The 26,714-nt window shown below is 41.7% G+C and overlaps 2 protein-coding genes across 10 annotated transcripts in view; one reads left to right on the forward strand and one right to left on the reverse strand.

Moving 5' to 3' along the window:
* Positions 1–12,779, reverse strand: part of efr3bb (EFR3 homolog Bb (S. cerevisiae)) — an 18,339-nt gene extending 5,560 nt beyond the window's left edge. For 2 of the 7 annotated variants that reach the window (XM_017033766.2, XM_017033763.2), the window contains exons 1-7: positions 11,475–12,519; positions 5,950–6,026; positions 4,809–4,936; positions 4,467–4,617; positions 2,775–2,896; positions 2,321–2,470; positions 589–723 (exon numbers count right to left, since the gene is read on the reverse strand). In XM_017033766.2, the coding sequence (XP_016889255.1) occupies positions 589–723; positions 2,321–2,470; positions 2,775–2,896; positions 4,467–4,617; positions 4,809–4,936; positions 5,950–6,026; positions 11,475–11,559 (848 nt within the window). In that variant the 5' untranslated portion in view covers positions 11,560–12,519. Of the gene's footprint in view, positions 1–588; positions 724–2,320; positions 2,471–2,774; positions 2,897–4,466; positions 4,618–4,808; positions 4,937–5,949; positions 6,027–7,916; positions 10,425–10,455; positions 11,401–11,474; positions 12,520–12,641 lie in introns of those variants that run through there. The other 5 variants (XM_017033765.2, XM_025056879.1, XM_017033768.2 and 2 more) reach the window with 5 other exon arrangements.
* On the forward strand, positions 12,675–24,739 carry LOC103380838 (adenylate cyclase type 8). Of its 3 annotated transcripts, XM_025056876.1 has the most exons (22): positions 12,675–12,803; positions 15,640–15,740; positions 16,439–16,640; positions 16,877–17,614; positions 17,825–17,974; positions 18,155–18,285; positions 18,397–18,508; positions 18,590–18,717; positions 18,817–18,975; positions 19,061–19,295; positions 19,374–19,544; positions 19,623–19,723; positions 20,355–20,559; positions 20,935–21,021; positions 21,135–21,295; positions 21,390–21,471; positions 21,561–21,719; positions 21,823–21,969; positions 22,285–22,377; positions 22,524–22,638; positions 23,199–23,401; positions 24,125–24,331. In XM_025056876.1, the coding sequence occupies exons 3-22, from the start codon at positions 16,485–16,487 to the stop codon at positions 24,329–24,331; spliced, it is 3,540 nt and encodes a 1,179-aa protein (XP_024912644.1). In that variant the 5' UTR covers positions 12,675–12,803; positions 15,640–15,740; positions 16,439–16,484. The 3 variants fall into 3 exon arrangements, with proteins under 3 accessions (XP_024912644.1, XP_024912645.1, XP_008311172.1); XM_025056877.1 differs by lacking the exons at positions 12,675–12,803; positions 15,640–15,740 and having other exon boundaries at positions 16,485–16,640; positions 24,125–24,739; XM_008312950.3 differs by lacking the exons at positions 12,675–12,803; positions 15,640–15,740; positions 16,439–16,640 and having other exon boundaries at positions 17,393–17,469; positions 17,541–17,614.
* Positions 24,740–26,714: the final 1,975 nt, after the last annotated feature.

Here is a 26,714-nt window from a genome sequence, read left to right on the forward strand (position 1 = left end):
GCGGGAAGTGAAAATGGGGGGGTAGGGAGAGGGGTAATGGGGGGGGGGGGGGACATCCTGAAACATCATTAAAATCAACCTGTAGTTATTCAACCACTCCCTCACAAATAAATTAGGATGAATAATCTTAATAGTAGCAGACAAAAATGTAGAGTACAATAAAAGTGAGACAGGTTAATAAACATTCTGACAAAAAAAATGCTTAACTTCACAAATAGCTCAGAGTCAAAGTGAATAAATTAAAATCCAGAGACAGTGGACTAAAAATACTCTTCTCTCCTCAGCGGACCACAAGTAGCGACTGTCAAATTGCAAATGCAAACTTGACCAGTGACAACATTAGTGGTGCATCATGGTAACGCAGCAAAGAGCAGCAGCGTGTAGCTTTAGGTCTCTAACGATGCACTCGCATCAGTGATGACTGCTTAACCTTGCACTGACCTTGTGGTTCCTCTGGGGTGAACTGAGGTAAAGCTAAAAATGTCACAGTCACTTCCTGAGCTGCATCCCGTGTTCTGAGTTAAAACAAGTGCGTCAAAAACCAACTACAGCACCAGGACAGGACACTTCATTCTGAGGCTGTCTTACATCAGCACGGGCGTGATGGCGTTCTTGATGTTGCCATAGGCAGCTCGTCCCAGCAGCTCCCTGAAGCAGCGCTCGGTCAACTCCACCGGGCTTTCCTTTTCCTTCTCTGATGCCTGCAGTGGCGACGGGGAGCGGCTGATCAGGAGTGATGCAGGTGAGGGAAGGAATGGAGGGGAAAAAAAACAAGAAGGATGTGAAACGAGGAGGGCAGGGAGGAGAGACAAGAAGGGAGGGGCAGAAAGAGGAGAGAAGAGGAGATAAGTATAAAAGGTTTGGAATCAAAACAGATTGAATCAACCATCCATTATAGACAATGACTTCATGTTTCACACACAAACACAGAGCTATGACACTGCAGCTTTCACCTTCAGGGTGATGTTATTTCTCTGCAGTCAGAGTAATGTTTGCATTATATTTTATGTAAATATCAAACGTGTCAGCTTCTGCCTTGGCTCCGACCGTTCTCTTTTTCTCATGAATAGTTAAAACGTCCTGTATCTCCAACTGTGCCATGACTTCCTCGACTGGTCCACCCATGACGGTGTTATTTATTCATAACCTGACTCATTTGTTTCTGCTGCAACTGCTACAGTGCAGGAAGAGGAACTTCCCAGCTGTAAGTGGCTCCTCTAAAGTCAACCACGTTAAGTTGTACATGTGCGCATCACAACAACGGCAGCATTATGATGATGACTTTTTAAAATCAAATGCTTGATGCCATATTTCTTGCTGCTTTTCCAAGTTGCCAAACACAAACATTATTTCTTGCCATCCCGACTTCTCCTCAGGGTCAGGTCGCTTGTAAAGCCACAAAAAGCAGGCAGAAAAACACACCATCTGGTGATTCAACCTGACTGTGTCCTTACTGTTGTGAATTTTGTGGCTGGTGTTGACAGACTGGGTGTGAAGATAATTGGAGGATTCACAGCAGGGCCAGGCCTCGTGACTCACAGCGAGGGGACAGAGGCTTGCTGGGAAGTGTTTCTGTCTGTCTGTCCGTTCTGTCCATCTGCCCTTTTATTTGAATTACATTTCAATGGCTCCATTCTCCATTCTCCATCATCCACCCTCCACCCAACCGTTGGTTTTTCATCTCGTTGGCTTCACTGAAACTTACTCTTCAGCACTGACATCAAATTTAATTTCCTTATGTGAAGTGCTGGCAAGAAAAAAGGAACTCAGCAACTCTTACCCTGAGATGGTCGAGCTATAAATGTGATCTGCTGCCATTATTCTCGACAAATTCCACTTTCTCTGTTTTTCCTTTCCCATTTCACCCTCTCTCCCTTTCTGCTCAATATTTTTCTCCCATCTCTGAGGAGGTTTTTGTCCTCTGATGCCGCAGGTAGACACTCAGATGGCCACAGGGCAGCAGTGCAGCCGTCAGTGGGTTCACACAGACATGACAGACAGCTCCAGACAGGCAGCTGAGGCGTGACAGGTCAGCGGTGACCCAGTTTAAGTCTTAAGTGACAATCACAGACATTTTTAACAGAACTCTTCAGCAGCAATGAACACAACTAGAGAGAGAAATGCCACGCTCATTTAACCCATTAGCTATATTCATGAATTAGTTCTAGTGTAGTGTGTAGTTGTGCTCTGTACTGTAAGTTCTAAACTACCTGTAAACTGTCCTGAATTCAGTTAAATAAAAATAAAACTATGTACTAAAGTAAATCCTAAGGCCTGAGAAGATGAACATCAACATGAATAACACAGTGAACGTCCTCACCTCTCTGTACGTTCTCCACTCTGCAGGTTAAAGAGCAGAGAGGGGACGATCTTGTCCATATGCTGAGGGTCCCAGATGTTGGCCTGCAGCTCATCATTCACCGTCTTCCTCACCACACCCTGCAGACCGTTGATACCAGCCATGCGTATCCTGGAGGGAAGAGAGTCACAAAAAGCAGAAATCAATTCAACGCATCTAAAAAAAGAAAATTATATTTAGTCAATCTTATTTTAGTCACTTTCTGCCCTTGATGTGCTGGTAATGTTTTGTTTAGACTGTTCAAACGTGTTATTTCTGTTTTTAGAAAATGGAATAAAAAAATTTTAAAAAACGAAATCACTTTAACAGATGATTTTACTTTGGGTGTCAAAGTCTTGTCCACAGCAGCAAAAGTCTATAAAAAGATGTTTTTAATGCAGTGTAAAAATAGCAGTTTATATTTAGGTCCACTCACTTGGTGCGGATGTCGGGGTCCTCAAAGCCAGAGTGGCACATCTCACTGAAGCGTGACACAAAGAAGTCATAGCTGCGGTGGTACGACGGCGTGTCCTCCTCTATGTTGGCAAACTTTACAAACTGAGGGGTTGAAAAATATAAAACATGTATAAGATTAGATTAATTAAAACCATATGATGAATGTCTATCCACTAATGATGAGCTACTGCACTGTCACATCTCATGAAGGATGAACGGAGCTCTCCCACTGGGCCTGGAAATGTCACTGTTTAAACACACTGACATTTAACATCACACAATGTAGGTATTGACAAACGTGATTTCTGTTTTATTATGTAAGAAGTTGCACAACCTGCAAGAATGCTCCGTGGTCTCTGGTAATTGCAGTACATTCACTCCCCGTTCTAATGTACATTTTCAGACCGGATCAGTGCAGTAAACAATAATTATAGTTTTTTTAAAAACTCTTATTTCCTGCAGCTTTACTCCAGGACCCTCTAAAGAATAGAAGGTTGATTTTCTTCTAGTAGGAACTGAACATCCAAATAAATGCTTATGAACGGCTTCTGAATTCTCATTAAGTACACTTGAACAAATTGAATGAAATCAGCTGCTCCTGCGATGCTGCTCAACTGCGGCAGTAAACTTGCTACAGCAGCTGATACCCAGACAGTATCCAGAATTACTGTCTGCTCCCTTAGAACACTGTGTCTTCATACACTTCTCAAAGCGGGGAGCAAAAGAACAAGGCAAGAGCCATTCATAAAGATAACGGCCTCAGGAGCTCCAACGTGTTCTAGGCTTGAAAATGGACTGTGCACAGAAAGGCTCAAGGCTTGGATGTATGAAAATGGACTGTGCACAGAAAGGCTCACGACTGTGGAACAGAGTGTGAGACGGCCTGCTGGGCCTCAGCTCCTGTGGTCATAAATTCTCTAATCCCTAATCCTCACTTCAACTCCTGCTATGCTACACAGTGAATGCTACAAAACACTATGTGAATATGCTACCTGACAGTCTGCACAACAGCACAGAGCTATAATTAGCTGTAAAAAGAAGTCAGGGTATACATTGTTACTGAATACAATACTTTGTACCCTGGTTTGTGGAAGTCATTAAAGGCAGCAGGATTTTTATTTGTCCGTTTGGTTCAGACCCTTATTTCCCTTTGAAGGATTGATACTTTACATTAAGACATCATTCTCAGACAAAGTACAGCGACCAACAGCCTGATATTCAGATACAGTCGTGTTTCTGTAGCACTGCATCGACAGATGGCATCCACTCTGTCTTACTGCTCATGTATTAGTGTATAAGACAGATATGATGAAGACTATGAGGTGGGAGGGGCTGGTATGTCTCATAAATCCGTATAAATGACGGCAGAGCTTTGCTGTGGTTTTCAGCTAATCTGATTTTCTTTTATTTATCCTCTGCCGACCTGGATGAGAGCACTGATAGCTGCTCCCCACAGCAGCGGATACTTCACTCTCCCACTATACATCCTACACTTTATGTCTTTTTTAAACAACTTGACTTTTCTGCTTGTAAGCAGAGAGAGAGAGAGGGTAAAAATCCAAATAACTGATGATGATGATGATGATGAGTTCAGGTGTGTAGGCATTTGTTTATATCAGTCTGCTTGAATGTGTTTTTTCTGCTGTAACAACATTTAAGATCTCTTACTCACCGAGTTGGTTCCTAGGATCTGCAGACTGGGTTTGTCTGACTCCAGCAGCTTTCGCACCATCTTCAGGAAACTCTCCACAAACAGGTTGATGCTCTGACAGTGGCAGGCCATCAGAAGCTGGTCCAGGGCTTCCATGGCAATGCACACATAGCTGAAAAGTCAGACAGAGAAGACATTTGTGACAAGGTTTTGTCACTACATCGCAGTAGCGACACATACCACACAGACCAGAAAATGATGCAGACTTGTACATACCACACAGACCAGAAAATGATGCCAAGAGTTTATCTTATCTATCGAGAAGATCTTTTTTCAAAGAACTTTTTTTTTGGTGATGCTCACCCGTATCTGTGTCGGGCCACATCCCTTGACAATCTCTCTGACAGGTAAGCTCCGATACGGTCCAGCTTCTCTGGAGCTGACAGAGCGTAGAACGTCAGCTTCTCCATGTTGGCTTTCACCAGTCCATCCTAGGAGGGCAGCGGAGAGGAAGACACAGGTCACACTGAAATACTAATGTACTACTAATACTCATGAAAGAGTTTAGGATACATCATTGTATTTTATTGTTTAGGATACAGTAAAGATAACAGGTTGGATATTGTTGTGCATCTGCCCCAATTCTGTAGCAGTGGCTGCTTGATGTACACAGTAACACAACAGAGACGCACACAAACAGTATGTGATACTGACTGTCACCTGAACTCTATTATGTCATGACTGGAGCTCTCTGTCTACAGTGTGATCGCGTGGCTGCTTTCACAGTAATGCCATTTTATTGGCGGCTTCATTTAATTTAAGACTTTCCAGTTGGCAGGGCTTCCTGGCAGACCTGACTGTATTCAGGTCACTCATTAATGTTATTAGCTCACAGTTCTTCAGCTCCAGGAGCTGAGAGTGCCTGCTGTAGAAAGAAATAAGGGCCGGTTAATAAAGAGATGAGTAGGGAGCTCCTTCTGCTTTGGTCTGCTTGGCAGATGCGTTCTCTCTGTGGCGGGAATTCCTGATCAATCACAGTGTTGTTATGAAGCAGCATTGTTTGTCAGGGTTTCTCTGTGAAGTGGAGTAAATCACAGAGAACCTGCATCTTTTTGACGCACTGCTATTGCTGGAAAATTGGAACTTCTTCCAATGACTAGTAGCATTGTTCTAATGAGTGGTTTACTGTACCATGAGGACTTTTCTATGTCACAACACTGTATTTTTAAATTCCATTTGTCAGTGACAGCAGCAGCAGCAGCAGCAGGAGTAAAAAGAAGCCTGCGGTTCTTTTGTCCCCTGAACATCATTTTTGGAAACAGACCTGACCAGTAAAGTAGGTTATTGCAGCAGCAGCCACAGCAGCAGCACACAGGCATATACTGTATACTGCATACTGTGTACTACTTCTTAGTGTACTGTAAGACAATAAAGGAACTAATGTTTTTATTCTCTTTCATAACCTATAGGTGATAAAATGTTATTAGAGACAGGAGCTTCTCACCTCTGGGTCTTCTGGGAAGATGTTGTCGACCAGTCGCTTGTACCGAGGCCTGAGTGCTCCACAACAGCCACAAACCCCTGAGGACAAGGAGCAATAGAGAGGAAGGCAGGTTACTTACACTGTTCAAGTGACAGGAAAACAAAAAGTAATTCGAAAAATACTTTGCTTTTCTCTGTATTTTCTGCCAGGTTTCTGTAAATATCTGCAGATTAAAGTGAGGATGATGCAAGTCAAACTGCATTTTGGCAGTAGGACTAGTTAAGTATTTACAGTAACTAGTAATGACACACTGAGCAAAAACTGGGTCATGAATTCCAGGAAAGCAACAATCTATAACAACAACAATCACTGACAAATTCCGCTGTTCCCACAAGTCAATGGCAGGAAATGAGGGAAATAGAAAAAAGGCATGAATCAAACGAGTAGTGAAGGAAGGTGAGGACAGCTAAATAACATACAGCAATGTGCGCCAATGTGATGAAATGAACAGTACTGTTAGAACTGTTTAAACAGCTGAGTTTGGATTAGTGTGACAGGGCAAAGTAAACAGAGTTTCCAGGAACTGTTGAAGTATGGAATAAGAAGACAGAAGGAATAAAGAGCCAAACGTTTTATAAGCAGAGAGGAAAAGTGTGATGTGTTCAGCAGAAAACGGAGAAATGTTTATGCTACTAGTACTATTTTCTTTTGGAATCGGAAGCGATGTTAGCATATTTCCAGTCTGCTGACTCAACATTTATAATTACAACAACGGTATGCTGATAATCTTGCGTTATTCCGCTGTCACTCTAGATAACCTTGGAGAGATGGGAGCTGCACACAGACTGAGTATTTGGATTTGGCATTGAGGGTAAAGGAACCTCAGCAGTCAGCAAGAGCTGGACTCTGATTGGTTGGGGAAATTCAGCAGTGATGACTCATAAGGAGACCCTGGGAGAAAAAAAGAGGTTAACCTTTAAATAAGTAAATAAATAGACTGATTGTCATGACAACTTTTTGTGCTTTTTTTTTCCATGCTAAATATATGATTGCAAAGAATTGTAAAAAAGAATGTCAGTTGCTTTGGAGACAGTGATTTTTAAAAAAGAATGTTCACAGAGCTGCACTTAAACTCCCTCTGTTGAGCTGCGTTCAGCCCGTCCAAGGCCCCTGCGGTTTGTTTTAAGCAACCTATATTAGGTGGAAGGTGGAAGCACAGTGTCCTTGAGCGCCTCACATGTAAAAAAAAAAAAAGAAAACCATCTTTATTCACTGTGTGCACGTACAGCTCCATAGAGTTGTCATTTTAATATAAAATAAATCCTGAAACATAAATCCTTTTTTAATATTTGACTATTAATTTTATCTTGAAATGATGTGAATGTTTTTCCCCCTTTTGAAAAAGTTACAAAGAGATTCAATAGTTAGAAATAGTAAGAAATAGTAAGATTCAAGGCTCAGGGCCCGGGCACAGAGGTCAGCAGGAGACACAGGAATCGGTGGAGTGCGGAAAAAAGAACAAGGAAAGATGGAAAAAAGGGGACTGGGACAAAGCAGGAGGACAGAATTAGCCATTGATTTGTGCTCCTTGTTATATGTCCTATTGATTGTAAATCTGCTCCATTTACTTTAAGCAGTGGAAAAAATATCTGTCGTAAAGCAGACATAAAAAACAGTGCAGGAAAGAAACTGAAGCCAGTGTTTCCGCTGTGACTTTTTTAAGCAGTGGAGGCAGATCATCTCAGAGAGAGACATCACCACTGCATGTCTATAACTTTAAACAGTTCTGTACAGTTAAAACATGTTCCTTCACGGGGCTGTATAATAAACAGAGAACCTTGTTTGGTGTCTCTACAGTAGTGTTGGTGATAATGGTGGGTTAGAGGGAGATAATCTAAAAGAGTTACACAGTGGGTGGACAGACTGCACACTGATGGTGAAAAAAACAAAAGACACATGTAGCAGGGAATCTCACGACATCCACCCACTTTGCATGGCAAGATGACAACACACTCAGGTTCTGGACAAGCGGTGCCTCAACACTTCCATGCACGCTGACAGATACCCACACAGAGAGGGTGCACTTTAATTCAGTGTTTGGTTGAAGAGGGAACACTAAATTGCTGGTTGTTGGAAGAAGACACAATAATCACACCTCTGCCACCTGCTCAGCTACAGCTGAAGAACACATGGGTCAGTCTGGTTCTGGGAACCAACATTATACACACATGTTGAGGGGCACAGCCCCTTTAAAGCACCACAGCAAAGATCCAGCCAATCACAATGCTATTTTTATCCTAGTAACAACAGGCTGGAGCACTAACAGATCACACTCTCAAGTTCCCCACAGACGACAGCTTAACATTTTCACATCAGGGCAACAGTGAGAGTAAAAGACGAAGCACACTAAATTAGAAAAACAGAAAGGGGCAAATTGAAAACTCCAGTTGAGGCAAGTTAGTGCTTGATTAGTTCTTCTGTGACGTACAAGTGATGGAAGCAAATTTGCACACACGTCTCACAAACACACAGCACTGATCACAAACAAAACATGCAGCAAACAAGTTAGACTAATGTTTTTACACAGTTACGAAGGTGGAATTAAAGCCAACACATACACTGAGCCCATTCTCAGCATCATACCTGCACCTGCTGATCTGAGGCTGTTCTGTGAACTAACATCATGTGGCTGACAAGGGTAAATATAGTTTTAATGGGCTTCAAAGAACAGAGAATGTATTTTACTACGTGTACAAACAGTCTTCAGAGGAGTTCATGGATTTGCTGGGGTTGAAAACAAACAACAGTGATGGCTTATCACTTTACAACAAATAGAATTACAACCACAGTATTTAACTGCTGTTGAACAACAGCTGCTGTCACAATTCCTGGAAAGAAATGACATCAAACAACAACTTCAACTGCTGAGAGGAAGATCTGTGACACTGCGTGGTTTTTCATTTGTTTCTAACATTCACATAGATAACATTTCAGCCAACTAAGGTGGGATTCAAACCTGCTATCCACTGATATAACGCCTGATCCTCTTACCACCAGGCCACAGGCTGTCCCAACCTCTCCGTCACACTCATTCATGCAACAACACGCTTTCTGTATTGCTAATCTTTTGTAAGCTCCATAGAATGAATAACACTGGCCACTATGGATTGGTCAAGATGCGAGGTGTTTACCGTCATGTACACAGTAAAGAAACACACTTTCCTGTTCAAGGAAATTCTTACTCTTGTTTCTGCAGAGTACGAAAACAATTAAAGTCAAGTGGATATTAAAAAAAAATCAAATTACCTCAATTCAATAGGTTCCAGACACACCTTGGACATATTCCAGGGTGGGTCTCAAACCAGAGACCTTGTCACTGAATTGCAGACAGACAAATGATCAAGGACACTGCCATTCTAAGGAACATTACATGGAACAGAAAGCCAGATCAATAAAGTTCAACCTTCAACCTCACACTGAGGGCTGAGAATGAATGTGAGCAACTGTAACAATGTAAACAGTCAAGTAATGGTCACACAACCTGCAACTCAGTGAGTTTAGGCCAGAGCTGAAGCTCAGCTGAGGAGAGGATGTTGAGGTGGTTTCTCCCTGCCGTGGACACAGACTATTAATAAAGTTTCCACAGACATTTATAACGTATACACGTTTACCGACGGTAATCCCTCTACACTGAGTCAGACCTTCCGTGGGCGTCGGTGAACATGGCTGGTGTGCTACCACCAATGCAACGACACAGCTGCCAATAAGTCCTCGTGACACAAAGCCAATCTGACACACGATGAATCACGGTTGAAGAACTACTCAGAGAGGGCTGTGGGGTCTGGATGGAATATGCAGTAACTGGTTGCTGCAGCATGAAGCAAAGCAGAACTGAGTTACTCCTGGCTATCTATGTTGATAACCAACACATGAACAGTTTACAAACTCCAGGCAAAGCTACCTGTATTTGTAATTAGACCTAATCAATGAATTACACATCTGCAGGTCGCTGTGACAACAACACCACTGTCAGCAACAACATTTATCCGGATCCAAAGTCCACTCAGCCAAGGTATAAATTCATTCATTTTAAATATTGTATGAATGAAGAAAGTTATTAGAATCCTATTTTTAAATACAAGAAAATAAAGATATACAGCCTCCTCACCGAAACAGGAAGCTGACGATACTTTACATTCTAAGAGTCTAATGTTACTACCTTCAACAAATCAAATGAAGGTGAAAAACAAAACCAGTTACCGTAAAAAAACATCTTGAGATCAGGTGGCACAGAGGAAGCCTGTGGTACAGTTTAATAAAACATCCTCAAACAGAGATGGAGTTCTAATTATTAGCCTTAAGGAAATGTCAACCTGCACTTCCAACTGCAGTCTGTCACAGAATAACAAAAAAGTGTGCGTGGAATGTAGGAAAACTGGCTGAAAGCTGCATGCTTCGGATTACACACATACAGAGCAAGACAGAAAAACAACACACACACACGTCAGAAGAATGACCTCCGCTTACCGTACATCACTGGTGAAGCTGGAGTCTTTCAGCGCTTGTGTTTCCTTAATGTGGTTTTAGTTGTTCGTGTAAAAACACAGATGTGCCTACGGCCACTTGAAAATTCATACGCACAGACACGCGCGCACACACAAGCGCACTCACGACGCCTCTCACTCTAGGATGAATGCCTGCACATGTGCTCGGAGCTAAAAGGCATAAGAATGTGCACCGTGATTGGTGCAGAGGCAGGCTTGATGCAATGAATTACACGCACTCTGCCAGCCCAGAACACACACACACACACACACACACAAACGCATGCAGGCAAAGACACCCTCAAACAGAAGGGGGGGTGAGTCAACGTCAGAGAGAAGCGTGCTGTGATGACCTTGGATTTTCCTGTCTGTCGTGGGCAACTGCACTCCTCCTGAAGAGGAGAGTGGTACACATGCAGTAAAACATAACAATGTCTCTTTACAGATTAGGGAACAGATCCACGCTGCAGGGATAGTAGGAGAGAAAGCCTCTCACACACACACAGTCTTTTTTTTCACCCTCTCTCCATTGTTAATCTTTCCAAAGCTTCCTCCTTTACTTACTTTCACTTTTCCTTCTGTGCTCATTTGATTGTTTGTTACAGTTAATCCATGTTATAGCAACATTAAAATTGATCCTTATCTCTCCCTACTACAAATGAATAAAAACAATCTTTCCAGAACAGTTACCAAAGCTGCCCACAAAATAAAAGATACATTTCAGAAAATGTGTGAGCCATGATTCCTTCCGTCAGCACATTTGAAAAACAGTATTATTAAAAACGATGCCAGCGTTCACTCAGTGTGCATGACATCTTCACCACACATAAACATAATTTGTAATAATTCTGATCATAAATGGTCTACGTGAAGCTTGATTTTTGAATTTTTTTTTAAATATTGAAGAAAAACATTGTATTCAGTTGAATCTCGTAACATTAGACTCAGGCGCCGGAGAACAAACCGGACAGAGAGAACAGAGGAGGTGTTGTTGTGGCTTACCCTTGCCAACCCGATGATCCAGAAGGCTGCGACAGTCCAGTGCCAGCCTCTGAGAGGCAGCAACATCAGGCGCAGGCAATGGCATGGCAGCCAAACACAGACTCAAAGACTCACAGGCAAGTACGCACACTCAGACACACACTGCTCTTTTACAGAAAGAAAAGCAAATCTAAATAATAGCTGTAAAAATTTAGTTTTTAAAGTATTTCAACCATAAAAATTGGCAAAAAAACACCTACGGTTAAGCGTTTTAAGAATTAGAAGTCATCTAAATGCAAAATGGAACACTCACAACCAAGCCAATAAATAAAACAACGTTGACAATAAACTTGCATGGACAATTACACCTAATAAAACCAGTTTTTAAAGTCTGCCAGTTCCAACTCCTGAGTAAACTGTGACACCAGTGAAAAGCAAAGAAAAACTCCTCTGCTCTAAAACTAACTCTTACGTAGCTTCTCCAAGCTTTCAGTCCATCAGCAGGTTTACCGTATTAACAATGAGATTAGCGATAAGTATTTCTACAGCAGCTCTGCTCTGCTCCCTTCAACCTCCTCTCTCATTAATAAACATCTCACTGACACAATGGTGCTTACTATCCTGCAGAAACAGAGAAAGGGTAGGGAGAGTGGCAGGGAAACCGTGGGACAACCATTCACTCTGTGGGATTTTGGTGCCAGGACTGTAGCACTCAGTGGATTGTGACACAGACAAATGTGGGGTGAGTTATTTATGTCCAATTAATACACTTATCTAAAGCCATCAGGGTTACTGAGCATTCAATACTGTGTGATCAATAGAATTCTACTCAACACTGCAAAACTTTTTGGAAATATAAACCAATCTAACTAAATTTTAGTACAGACAGGCTACTACTGCTACTACAAAAAAAATGTTTTAAGCTTTGCTACAAACCTTCCAGTTTTTACTATCAATCAGAATTTTCTCAACCTATTGGCAAAAGAAAAGGAACATTTTAGTATGTTGGTAAATGCCACATATATAATCGGGATTGGATTTATTATTACTGCTTATAAAATTATATAAAATGGTATAAAATGATATAAAATTCTTACCTGATTGATTCTTACCAATGATTCAACTTCTGTATTGTCTAAAGTAGTTTGTGTCTGTTTGTTTAACGCATATAAACTTAATGTTACTCACCTGTCATGTTGAATGCCTGTCGTCAGAGGGCGCCTGTCGCTCAGGTTTCACAATGGCACGGACACGGGAGGCACTTCAGGCCGCAACTTAGCATCCAACGGCGGTTTGAAAATCAGGGAAACCGCTGGATGATCCGTGGCCTGTACAAGATGACAGGACCAGGTTAGCAGATGGGCTAACTTCTAACGATGACAGTTTAAAACAACAAATGAAATAAAACACGAGTTAGCGTCCGTCGGGACAGAGACAGGCAAGTATAAATAGTTAGCCACATTTTACAAGCTAAAAGCTGCCAAGTATTTACATTTTATCTTAGCGATGCTACATGTCAATAGTGTTAATTTAACGTTATTCTTCAACATGTCACTGTCATTTCAGTACATTGTTCAGGGTAAATTCGTTTAACTGAATATAAAAGTTAAAAAAATAAACAATGGCGAAACTGTGTTGAAACAAGTTATCCTTCGTGTAAAACAGCGAGGCTAACACTAGTTAGCTGCTTGAGTCAATGGAAGCTGACGTTAAAAACTCTGATCACACACCACTTACTCACCATTAAGTGGACAGAGATGAGGTCCTTAAATTGTCCAGCATTCAGGTAGTTATTGTCGGCCGCCTTTTCTACAATCTAGTCACAATACACAAAACAGCACTTCTTCCTGCAAAAATGTCACTGTCCGCTGACAGGTTGTAGTAGTGTTGTAACACACACTCATACGTTGCACTGACTCCCATTGATTTGCTTAAGTCCACATCTTCTTCAATGACTGTAGGTATATATTTATTAACCCCTATTTTTAATTAAGAATATCCCCAAGCGTGAGTTTTACCCACGTACGCAGACGCCACATTAAGAGTTTAGCAGAAAAGTAGAAATTCCTCACCTGCTCCTCCTCTTTCTTTATCAAGCCCAACTGGACTGAGGGCAAACTTACGCCTAGCATAGTACAGCCTCCAGTACCAGCTCCATATACATGATCCCCTGTCCTTAAAAAATATATTTAATCTGAAATATTCATTATGATAATGCGACAAAAAGAAAAAGGCAGTGTCACATCAAAGGAGAGCAGCTGTACAGTACTGTGGCTTGCATTGGCTAATGTGGGAGCTACATGTTTTATATTTTAAACCCAATGCTGACTTTTGTTGGGATAGAAAGTTGAGACTGAGAAAAACATGTAACCCAATAAAAAACTACTGCACAGTGAAGAACACAGAATTTGACATAACACATGTAAAAACAACCAGCTTCATTAAAATATGACCTCAGTAAAAATGAAGAAACAGTAAATGATGAGGGTTAATAACTCTATGACTGTCATAGATTTAGACTCATTTAGATTATACATGCAGCTGCTCCCAACAGGACAAATAAAAAAAACTGGCATTTGTACAATTCAATCAGAACTAAATTATTATTATTTAATAATTAATTAAATTTTTGGGGTAAAGAAGTTATATCATGCTTGTATTGCCCAGTTTAAGGTAAAGAACACAAAAGGTTACACACAGAGACAGCCTTAAATACACCTCTGTGACTTTCATTAGCTAAATTCAGCCTCTTAGGTGGTGGGGTCAACTGTTGCTGGCCAGTCAGAAAGTAAATTGGCCTGCTAGCCAAACATGTACCAGACCATGTGACTTGTATTCTCCTAAACCCGCCTCCTTATAGAAACTATACCATCCTATGTGCTGCTCTTGTTGGACACAAGCTTCGAGGCGTCACAGCATCAGTCAGAGCTAGTTAAACATATTGAAGAGAGCGTTATTTCGTGTGCTGTGCGAAGTGTCAGTGGACCTGCTGACGTGGTGACTGTTATGGTAAAACTAATTGCCTTAGGACTGTTGGGATATTTTTAGATGTACCGTAATCAGCGGGAAAGGTCTGAGGTACAGCATCATGGTTGGACAGATGGGAACTCATTAGGTCAGCCTTAGGGGCTTTGAGCACTGCCTGGACGCAATTAGAAAAACAAGTCTCAAAAACTTTAACCAGCTTATACACCAAGGACCACGATCCTGCTGTCCTGGAATATCTCAATTTAAAGGTCCACTTTACTCCATGTGAGGTTCACGCAACATTTTGAATGCTTCTTAATCGGACCTCATCCTTTTCCTTTGACAAGATACAGTAACTGTCATTTTGTTATTTTATTACTTTAGGTCATTGTATTAAGTATTCAGTGAAACCTTATCCAGTTTGGACAAAGGATTTTGTCAGTGTTTGAGAGAAAAGGAGAAAAGGCATATTTTTTAATTGTCTTTATGAATATAATGATCAGAGTAACAACTTTGAGAAGCATGAAAAATTAGGCTATCGAGGGTCAGGGGTTTGATGGTTTGGACATGTGCTGTAGGGAGAAAAGTCAGATTATTGGATGATGGTTTCAGAGGTGGAGCTACTCCAGACCCCAGAGATTCATCAAGATGTTGTAATGACTGACACGAGATGGTTCACGTCACAGCAGAGGAGGTAAAGGCTGAATGATGAATGATGAATCATCTTAGTGATTCCAACAACTTAAAGAGTAGACAGAAAGGATATTATAGGGGAATGTAATTCAATTATTTTATTAGTTTGAGAGAATAACATCTCTAGTCCAATCTGAACTCTATCTAATTTTTAAAGTAATTGTTAGCCTTGCTGCTAAGAGGTTGGGCCACCTTTGACAAACTGTACAAGAACTGCTTTAATAGTTATACTGATGTGGGTTTAGTGACCTAAGCGGGCCGGTGAGAGGAGCTGCTGACTAGCTAATCCTCTTTGCACTCCTCACTCATGTAGCTCTGCTTTTAGGCATTTGTTGACTTCATTTCTAAACTGTCAGATTCTAAACAGGTGGTGACCTTCAACCCCACCAGGAACAATCCACACCTCGTAGTTGGACGTCCACCTCCCTCTCCTATTTGCTTTGGATTTAATAGAAACTACATGACGCTTGGTTTCCTGTTTATGGATGATGCATCATAATGTGAGACATGTTTGCACTTTCTTTAGGATGGAATCAGAAGGAATGGATTATGATCAAAATGGCTGAAAATACCCTGGAACAGAAACTGGATGTGAGCAGTGGATTTACAATATGCAAAAGAAGACAGGTGAGTTTTGTATCTACAGCGTCTTTGGTCTAATAAATCAGACATTTTGCACTCAATAAATTCAAACATTGCATTTAAGATACTGAGATACTGATACTGATCTCCACTTTTGTAAAACTGCGTACTTTTGTAATTTGGTTATAATCAGGATGATCTTTAAGCAGTAGCGTCAGGAAAATAGTTGCCATAGATTCACAGACTAAAATGATATGTCGAAGTAGCAACAATAAAACCCTTATTTATGAATGACATTTTTGAGTATCAGCTGTGTGAGTTATATTTAGAGTGTAAACATGATATCAAGAGTGAACCTGGTCAGTGAGAAAGCAACAGTAACGCAAAGTAGCAATCCATTAGAACTTGCTGGAGTTACACTCAGAGCATTAAAGAGCTCAGGTCTAAATCTGGCCCTAAGATCATTTGTTGGAAACCTGCCTGTCCCGGCTCGTGCCATGTTGACACGTGACATCCAGCACGTCACGTCTTTGCACAACTGTAGCTCTGTCGAGGAGCAGGGCGTTAAAAATGTTCTCAGTTGTTGAAGCTTGAAACCAAATATGCACATTTACATTTTTATTTTTAATTATTGAACAAAAATATACATGACGATTTAAATGATGTTAAATGCTATGTTCTTGCGAATCAGTCTTTTCTGTCCTCTTTTTTCCCCACATCCGTCAACACTCCCCCAACTCCAGACTCCATCCTCCTCCTGATCTGTGACCAACAGCTAAGGTCATCACCATGGTGACCTTTGCAGAAACGTCAAATGTCAGCCCCATGGGTCTGTGTGAGCCACCCAGCATAATTGCGCCCTTGTCACCGGGGCTAAGGCGGAAAAAGATGCTTTGGCAGAATGCTGTTAAACACATCATCAACCAGCAGGAGCTCAAAGCCCAGGTGATCCATTAATCCACACTTATACGCACATTTGTAGCATTGTCATTATTTTGTTCTCTAGAAATGTCTGCAACCATGTATTATAAACCCACTGCTGCCCAGACGCTCAGACAGATCGACAAATGCTTTTTGGTCATAATTACATGCTAACTGCTAAGTATGGAGTATTTTTTTTTTAGTGTTTTCAGTTTTTAGGTTTATTGTGAACTTGTGTCTGGTTGTCTCTGACAACACAGGTTGGTCTGGAACCAGCTCGGAAGATCTTTGTGACCGATGCCTACATAGCTGAGATCAACAAGCAAATATTCAACAAGGGCTCCCGTGGCGTCACCAAACGCCGCTCTTCTACCATGAGTAGAGTCCATCCTCGTGGTTCCACCTGCACACAGAGCAGCGTGGGAGGTTTGTTTAATGACTTCACCAGTGATGCCGACTTCTTTGTGCACTGGGGTCACACTGTCCGTGGCATCTACATACCCTCCCTGAGGCACACCTTCAAGTCACGTGACATGGAGAAACTGTACCAGCAGCACTCCTCTCACCAAAGACGCACCTCTTTAGCGATCACCAATGTCCTGGACGCTGTGGCCAAACTGCATGTGTTGGTTCTGTACCTGGCACTGGCCCCCGAACCTCTCATTGACACTGTGCGTGGCTGCCTGACGGGGATCTTCATGATCTTTGCTGTAGCACTGTGCATCGTGGTGTTGACCTACAAAGATTCTCTGTCCCCACGGTGGCTGCAGTACGCTGGTCTGGCCAGTTGGCTGTCACAGACCACCCAGGTGCTAGGGGGTCTGGTGTATGGACTAGAAAAAGACCCGTCCTGGTATGTTTTGTTCACATTGTTTGCCACATACACGTTGCTGCCCTTACCTCTGCTGTGGGCCATGTGTGCAGGCTCCCTTACCTCAGTACTGCACCTTCTGGTGGAGATGGTGCGCAACTACAATGATGCATCGATCACCAGAAAGGTGAGAACATTACCATGTGTTATAAATGGATAACATGTGCTCTCTGTGCTACAGAAGGCTACCTAGACATTTATTAATTATATTAATATACTTTGACCTGATTTATCAATAAAATGTATGATAGTATGATTTCTCAGTTAGTTACTTCATGGTGTTCCCTTCTCTAAGAGAAACAAATTCAACAACCAAACAAATTTCTTGTGGATTTAGGTTTTTGCCAAAGGCCTGCTGTACCTGGGTATGAACACAGCTGGCTTGTTCATCCACTACTTGACTGACCACGCCCAGAGGCAAGTATTCTTGGAGACACGGCGCTGCATCGAGGGTCGCCTCAAACTGGAGCAAGAGAACCAGAGACAGGTTGTGTGAGAACCAAAGTTCTGCTTTTAGTCACATATGAAACATTTATTTATTCTGCATCTTGGATTATCCTAAACTGTTATTACGACAAAGGATTATAAAACATGACATGTCTATATAAAGATAAAAGCTGATAAAAGCAACTCACCGACTCTGGTGGATTATTATGTCGACACACAGGAGCGTCTGGTGCTGTCAATCCTGCCTCGCTTTGTTGCCTTGGAGATGATTTCTGACATGAGCTCCTTGGAGGATGAACTCAGTTCCCAGGAGTTGCACAAGATCTATATCCACCAGTACAGAAACGTCAGGTAAGCCTGCAGACGTTGAGAATTGTAACAGTGCATTAAGTAGAGAGTTTGTCAGAAGGATCTACAGTGATTTCAGTCTTTTTGACACAGTAATCTCTCTCTTGTTTGCAGCATTCTTTTTGCAGATATCAAGGGCTTCACCCTCTTGTCAATGAACCTGTCTGCGCAGGACTTGGTCCGAACCCTCAATGAACTCTTTGGACGCTTTGACCACCTGGCAGAGGTAAAACCCTGAACACTACAGAGACTACAGAAAAAATCAATTCTGTATGACGCGTGACATTTCCCTCTTGCACTTCCACAGGAACACCACTGCCTGAGGATAAAGATACTGGGAGACTGTTACTACTGTGTCTCTGGTGTCCCTGAGCCGCAACAGGCCCACGCCCGTTACTGTGTGGAGATGGGGCTGGCTATGATTAGCACCATTAGGTCAGACAATTAACTGGGCTAAAGTTCACCACTGAAGATGATGAATGATGATCCATCACCAACACTAACATTTTTTCGATTTTACTCCTCAACGTCAAGGTATGTGAGGAAGCAGTTAAACTTTGACATGGACATGAGGATTGGCATCCACTCTGGATCTGTCCTGTGTGGGGTGCTGGGGCTGCAGAAATGGCAGTTTGACGTCTGGTCCTGGGATGTGGGCATCGCCAACATGCTGGAGGCAGGAGGAATACCAGGGTAAACATCTCAGGGAATTTCATTGTCGTTTGTTAGATTTATGTGGAACTTCCGTCTTAAAAAACATTTGTTCCCGATCACACAGTCGTATCCACATCTCCCGGGCCACTCTGGACTGCTTAAACGGCATCTTCAAGACAGAGGACGGACACGGCCGGGACAGGAATGAGTTTTTGAGGAAGCACAACATAGACACTTATCTCATCTGCCCTCAGGAGGAACGGGGCAACGTTGACCACACAGAGCACCCCAGGGTCCAGAAGACCAGTCACTCATGGCACCCAGAGTTTCCTTTCAAGAATGTAGTTGATATGAACAGTGTAAGTGCAGAGATGGCTCTGATTAACAAGGCCCCATGTGTGATCACACACTAATTATAATGTTTGTGTGTACCATAGATCTTGGCCTCCTTCACAAACGGCTCTCTACCCAACGTATGCCAGTCCACTTCTAAAGAGATCAACAAACGCATCAAACACGCCATCGTGGTCCGAAGCAGTGAGCGTATGCGCAAGGAGCACATTACTCCACTGACACTCGTGTTTAAGGACACACACATAGAAGACAAGGTGAGAAGAGTCGAAAGAAGAATCATTGTCATGATCCTTCTTTTTACATTTCTGATTTTTGTTTGTTTGTTTCTCTAGTTTTCCCAGATGAGAGATGAAATGTTCAACTCAAATTTGGTCTGCTCCTTCACCATGCTCCTCTTCCTTATAGCTGCACAGGCCCTAATCCCTGCTCCAAGGTGGGAGAAATTGAGTCACACAAAAAGCAAAATAATGTTTTATGTTGACATTGTGCTGAATCTTTTGCTGATGTGATTAAAAAGAGGTAAAAAGATGAGGCAAAGAAACAAAAATGTATACTTTCAAGGGCGTAGACACTATTGATCTGATTTTAACTTTGTCTCTGTACAGCATGTACAGCAGTTTGTCAAATAAGATAAAGTTGAAAAAAACACAACATTCCTTAGGGTGTAAATAAAGTTGTATTCACCATGTCTCGGATAAATGCATCCATCCATCCATCCATCCATCCATTTTCATCCGCTTATCCGTTACCGGGTCGCGGGGGCAGCAGTCGCCACCCAAATCACATTTGGATAAATGCATAAATTATTAAAATAATAGTTTCTTGGTCTAAACATTCCGGTTTTGCGGGCAGTGAAATCTGTCTGACTCCACCACTGATTTGGACCTGAAAGTTTTTTTCATCATCTGATAAATGACGTTATTACTTTATGAGTATTTACTTATGACATTCTGTTCCTTGTAAACCCAACAGCGTCAACAAAAACAAGTTGAGAACCCAACAACATAGGACGTCAGGTGATTCGGTCACATTTTTACTCCCTTCTTTTCTTCTTTCTCCCTCAGGAGGTTGTTCCCTGCCGTCCTCCAGCTTTCTGTCTTTCTCCTCACCTACATGCTGCTGATGCTGCTCACGCTGGCCGAGGAGTTCAAGTGGACTCCAGCTGCACTGCAGCACCTCTGCTGCTGGATCCACGAAAACAACAGGGCCCGCAACGTTCTCACACTCGCTGCCATCATCATCAACTTTGGTTTGACGTCCACTGACATGGTGAGGGACTGAGCAGCACAGTTTTTCAAGATGTTTTGCCCCAATTAATATAAAAGGGAAGACTCAGGGTTTTTTTTAAATCATGTGGATGTTTGTGACTGTTAATCACTTTGTCCAATAAGCATATTGTGGAGTGTCTGCACTTGTGACCTGACATATATTTTATCAGATTTTATGACCAGTTTCTACTGAGAAACCAGACAAGTCTATGTTTCATCTATTTATGTTGCGTGATGTGCCACATCCTCCTCTTTTCTGTGTCAGGTCAGAGAACTGGCTTCATTGTTGAAGTAAATAGAATGTCCTAATCAGACATGTGTTGTGTGATGTTTTTGTAAAATACCAAGTGTTGTGTGTGTGTGTGTGTGGATGCAGGTGTGGTGCCTGGTCAGTAACACTGGAGAGATGGTGGACAAAAGCAACACAGCCGCACATCCTCTTACTGTTTGCACATACCCTGAGGTGAGAACAGGTCGTATGTAGGATTGTTGATTCTTATGGATCAAAACAAATATTCACTCTCAAACAGACATTTGATGTTTTTAACTAAACGCGATCATCATTCTTCCGTCCAGGTGTTTGTACTGAGTGGTGTGATCGCCATGGTAACCTGTGCTGTGTTCCTTCGTCTGAATTCGCTGTTGAAGCTGACAGTCCTGCTGCTGGCTGTAGCCGTGTATTCCTACCTGATCCAACTGGCCTTCCTCACACTGTCAAGCCACGATGTGCAGCACCGGTCAGTCCTGAACACGTGACGTCCACTCAGTTCTGCTGGTCAGCTGTGAAACTGTGAATAATCTTTATCTACTCTTTGTGCGTGTTTGACCCAGGTCTCATTATGTCAGAAGAAATGGCATCGCGATTCTTCTCATGGTCATGTTCATTGTAGCCGTCTACTACAATGGACGGCAGGTACATCAGTCAGAATAGTGAGGTGGAGCTTCTGCTCATGGAATGTTCTTCAACTCTAACTTAATAATTCTTTGTCCTTTGTCCTCCAGTGGGAAGCCACAGCCAGGTTGGACTTCCTGTGGCGTCTCCAGGCCCAACAGGAAGTGGAAGACATGAGGGAGTTGCGGGAGCACAACGAGTGTTTGCTGCACAACATCTTGCCCATGCACGTTGCCCGACACTTCCTGGACCGGAGCAAGAATGACGAGGTATCGCCAACACTTGAGCGTGTCTGTTAACCATCAGGCACTTTAACATCAGCACACGTCTGTGAACTCACCTGTCGAGATAACGTGGCCCGACACATTGCAGGAGCTCTACTCGCAGTCCTATGATGAAGTGGGTGTCATGTTCGCTTCCATCGATGGGTTCAACGAGTATTTCGAGCAGAAGGAGATCAAACATGAAGGAGTGGACTGCCTCCGACTGCTGAATGAGATCATCGCTGGCTTTGATGAGGTGTGACACGTGTGACATGTATGGATACCCCCCATAAAAATACACATTTAAATGTGTTATAAAAACTACAGTGAAAGTCCAAGAAGTAGATGTATGGATACCCCTCATAAAAATACACATTTAAATGTGTTATTGTTATTACTGCACTGAGGCTCATAAATATAAAACTCTGGCTCTGTTATTAAATGTCAGGCTGGCTGTTATAAATGTCTTTGAGCTTAAAGCTATCAGAGTGAGATTGGAGTTTTGTGGTTTTCTGTTTTTTTTTTTTCTTTCACTAATATTTACGCCTAAGTTCTTTTTTCTGCCTCCAAGCTCCTGGAGGAGTCATACTTTCACGACGTGGAGAAGATTAAGACCATCGGGAGCTGCTACATGGCAGCCTCTGGCCTGGTTCCAGACAAACAGGTGGGAGATTATCTCATGCTCATACTGCATTGTTTTGTTTTGGCTGCATCAGTAAAGCCTTCATTGGCAGCAGCTTCAGATGAACTCCTTTTTCCTCTTCTTTTTCTTTCTCTCTCTGCCTGACTGCCTGCCTCTGTGTGTGTCAGGCATACATGAATGACTGGAATCACCTGAGTGAACTGGTACTGTTCGCTCTGGCCATGCAGGAGACTTTGAAGGAGATCAACAGGGACTCGGCCAAAAACTTTCAGCTGCGCGTGGGTCAGTGAAAGAACGACACAAACAACACTTTATCAGAGTGGAACAGATACACATACGGACTTTCAGTGATGGAAACATCACTGAAAGTCAAAAAAAGGTCAAGACGAATCAATAGGAAGTCGGAAAAGCCGGTGAGAACAAATATGTGTTAAGAGAAGCTTTAAAAACAGGAAGTCAGTCACGCTGCCTGATGTGTGAAGGGAACTCAAAAGTTTCATTCTGTCTTCAACTTCTTCTTTGATTTTGGGATAACCAACCAATAACCATTAAAATGTTATAGTGATGACATGACAGAAGTGATTTAACTTCAAGTTGTCTTCGCCACGCTGGGCTGCTTCGTCGTATTTCTCCCATCAACCCTTGTCCACGCAACGCCTGGCCTCTAGCTTTATCTCCAAACTAAGCTAAGCATTAGCTGTACCTCTGTTGTGATCATTTCTAATCCTTTCCATCATGGTCACTCATAATCAAAATCCCAGTATCTTCCTCTCTCCAGCTCCCCCTCCTGTGCATTTATAGGTTGACAAATGAAGTGATTTCTTTGTTGTTTTGGAAAAAAGGCATCGCCCATGGGCCCGTTGTGGCAGGTGTGATCGGTGCCACCAAGCCACAGTACGACATCTGGGGGTCAACGGTGAACTTGGCCAGCCGTATGGACAGCACAGGTGTTAGTGGACGCATCCAGGTCCCTGAGGCCACACGCAGGATCCTGACAGACTGGGGCTTTGTTCTGGAGCTGCGTGGAGAAATATTTGTCAAGGGGGTGAGTGGAGGAAAGATTGAGGTTTGGGTAATGAACCCTGGGTTTAACCGTCTCTTACTCACCTACATTTAAAATAAAAATGTAGACAGTCAGCTTTCTCATACATAGGTTTGGTCTCTTTTCTTTTATTCTCCATAAGGACAGTAATCTGAACCCCACAGAGCAGCTTCACACCTGGGAGTGACGACACTCGATGACAGAGGGGAGAGTGTGTGTCCAATATCAATTCACAGCTGGCTGTTATTTTGTTATCTTGTGAATGGGATTTTCATGTCCATTTTTCACACTCCAAGCCCTTGACTTAACTAATCACTGACACGTTGTTGTGTGCACATTAGTCCCACATGGTCCTCAACACGTCTCAGTTCAATTTAGAGTCAGTTGAGGATTTTTTTCCCTCTTGTCTGTTGCCTGTCTTCTCTAGATATTTATGGCTCTGCCAGATCAGACACAGAGAATCTCTAAAACATCAGACACTTGTGTTTCTGACCAAAAGTGGACAAATAGAGACATATGTCTTCACATGTAAGGACAATCACTCATCAGAACAAGTACAAATACAATGAGTGATTCACAGTAAGTAGTGTAGTATTCTAGGCAAAGGGGGGAAATGAAACAAGAGAGACATCTACTGGTGAAAAGAGATAATACAGGTCTAATAAAAACGAATCCTGACTCCCGTGATTCTTGTTGTTTTTATTGTTGTTGTTGTTGTTGTTGTAGGTGAGTGAGCGCCAGGGGAAGGTCCGCACCTACTTCATCAGCACAGTTCGCAATAAGACAGCCACATACGGACGCACAGGGGGGCGGACAGGAGGGAGGATGACACTGGCAGAAGTGGTGTTCGGTCTGGTCCAGGCCAGAAACAAGGAGAAGATCAGGGAAACTAACGGCGGCTTCAGCCTGTCTCCGTGCTCCCTGCAGTGCTGACAAGACCCTCTGCGTCAGAGGACTGGGCAGCAGAGGAGGACACGATCCAGCCACATTGTTTCTTCTCCTACACAAATGTTGTCCTCATCTCATGCTTTGCCATAAGACAATTTGCTGCACAAAATAATCACAAGACTCTGTTTTAACTGTGACTGTGACCTTTAATGTTTGTTGGGTTTTTTATCTTTTAAGGAACAGTATTTCACATAGGAACTCATTCTGACTTTGAAGGTAATTTTATACACATGCAACAAAAGCCAACATTTTGTTTTCTTTTAAATAAAACATCACACCTCTAGGACAAAACACACTACCTCAAAACAACCACCTCAGAAGTCTGTACATAAAGGGTCTCCAACTATTTTTCTCTAAGAGATACTTTTACAAAATAAAAATGACAGAGAGCTACTTGTGTGTGTTTTGTCACGTTTATTTTTCACAGCTCATTTGCAACAAACTTAATCATCTTGTACATTTACAATATTTACTGTCCACATATCACCTTTTGTATTAAAGCATTACCTTTAAATGTTTTAATACAAACATTATTAATAATTTTATTATTTGGTGGTGTGACAGTCCATAAAGGTTATCCAGGGAATCAAGGTCCACTATTACTCCTTTTTGCCCTTTAGGGGGCATATATATATGGGTTTTTTATATTTATGACTTTTGGGGATTTTATACTTTCCACACACACACGTATGTATAAAATCATCAAAAGTTTCACGTTTTACTCATTTTATTTATTTTTGATAATTATTTAGTGACAAAATGTACTGGTCCTTGATTTAGTGGTGAAAGAGTTCGTCCTCTAAGTGAAGGATTGCAGTTTATTACTTGTACATTGCTGAAATTTAACCAAATAAGCTGTTATTAGCTGTTAAAATTTGTTTTATTTTATTTTATGTTCAATATTGCCATCTTCTGGTGAACATGAGCACAACCGACTGCGTTTGGCAATCGTCATGACAGATATAACGCAGCAAATGATTAATGGTTAATCACGTTACCTTTTTCAATCAGTATTATTATTATTTAGCGTTGTTTTATTTTTTTAAAATTCGTTTTTCTTCTATCGATAGGTCTCTATTTTAGTCATATTCCACAAGGGCAGTTTAGCGGAAGGACACATTTTATGAGAAAATTTTATCAAGAAATGCGGTCGGTTGTTCGGTTTAGCTCCGCCAACAACAAGGTCCGGCCAGGTTGACTGCACGTCAGACCCTCTGCTGACAAAGAGGAGTAATTGCACTCATCAACCTTTTGGCGGGAACTTGTTGAAGAGTGAAGTTGCACATTTGAGCCACTAGAGGGCAAACAACTTGACCGGAACTTGTTGTTGGCGGAGCTAAACCGAACAACCGACCGCATTTCTTGATAAAATTTTCTCATAAAATGTGTCCTTCCGCTAAACTGCCCTTGTGGAATATGACAAAAATAGAGACCTATCGATAGAAGAAAAACGAATTTTAAAAAAATAAAACAACGCTAAATAATAATAATACTGATTGAAAAAGGTAACGTGATTATTCATTAATAATTGACTTCGTTTATATCTGTCATGGCGATTGTCAAACGCAGTCGTTGTGCTCGTTTTAGTCAGCAGATGGCAATAATGAGCAAAAATTAAAATTAATATTTTTAAAAATTAAAAACAGCTTGTTTTGTTCATTTTCAGCAATGTACAAGAGATAAAGTTCGATCCTTCACTTAGAAGACGAACTCTCTCACCACTTAATCAAGGACCACCACATTTTGTCACTAAATAATTATCAAAAATAAATAAAATGAGTCAAATGTTACACTTTTGGTGAATTTTTTACATGTATATTTCCTCTCACATTATTTCTCCACACAACTGAATTCCAAAAAATAAAATTTATTAGAAACAACACAAATAGTTTAATACATTAAACAAAATATGTATCAATCTGTAAATCAAATTAAACTATTTTCTTTTCTGTTATTGCCAACATTGTTGCATGCCGTGTGTTCTAAATTAATATCTCTTTTTCAAGTTAAGCAGTGATTTGTGTTGTCGTATCATTATTACTGTTAAACCATTAAACCCTTAAGGGTGGAAATGTCAATTCATGATGTTAATACCAAAGATGTTGTATTCAATGCTTTAAACTTGTTTAAAAAAAATAAGGTGGTTATACATGTCGAATGTATCTTTTATTTGAATATCACATTCTTAAAATGCAGTCTTTTCCGAGGTATCTTTATTTGTACAGAATAACATTTAATTTTTACAAATAAAAGCAAGAAGAATAATCGTCATACGATTTTTCTTGACTCGATTAGTTATGACTACAAGGAGCGCGGGATTTCTGGGGCCGTTTCCGCGATCGTCGTTGAGACATGATGCCTCACTAGG

Source organism: Cynoglossus semilaevis, chromosome 7, assembly GCF_000523025.1.
Source record: "Cynoglossus semilaevis isolate Cse_v1.0 chromosome 7, Cse_v1.0, whole genome shotgun sequence".
NCBI classification, from domain to species: Eukaryota; Metazoa; Chordata; class Actinopteri; order Pleuronectiformes; family Cynoglossidae; genus Cynoglossus; species Cynoglossus semilaevis.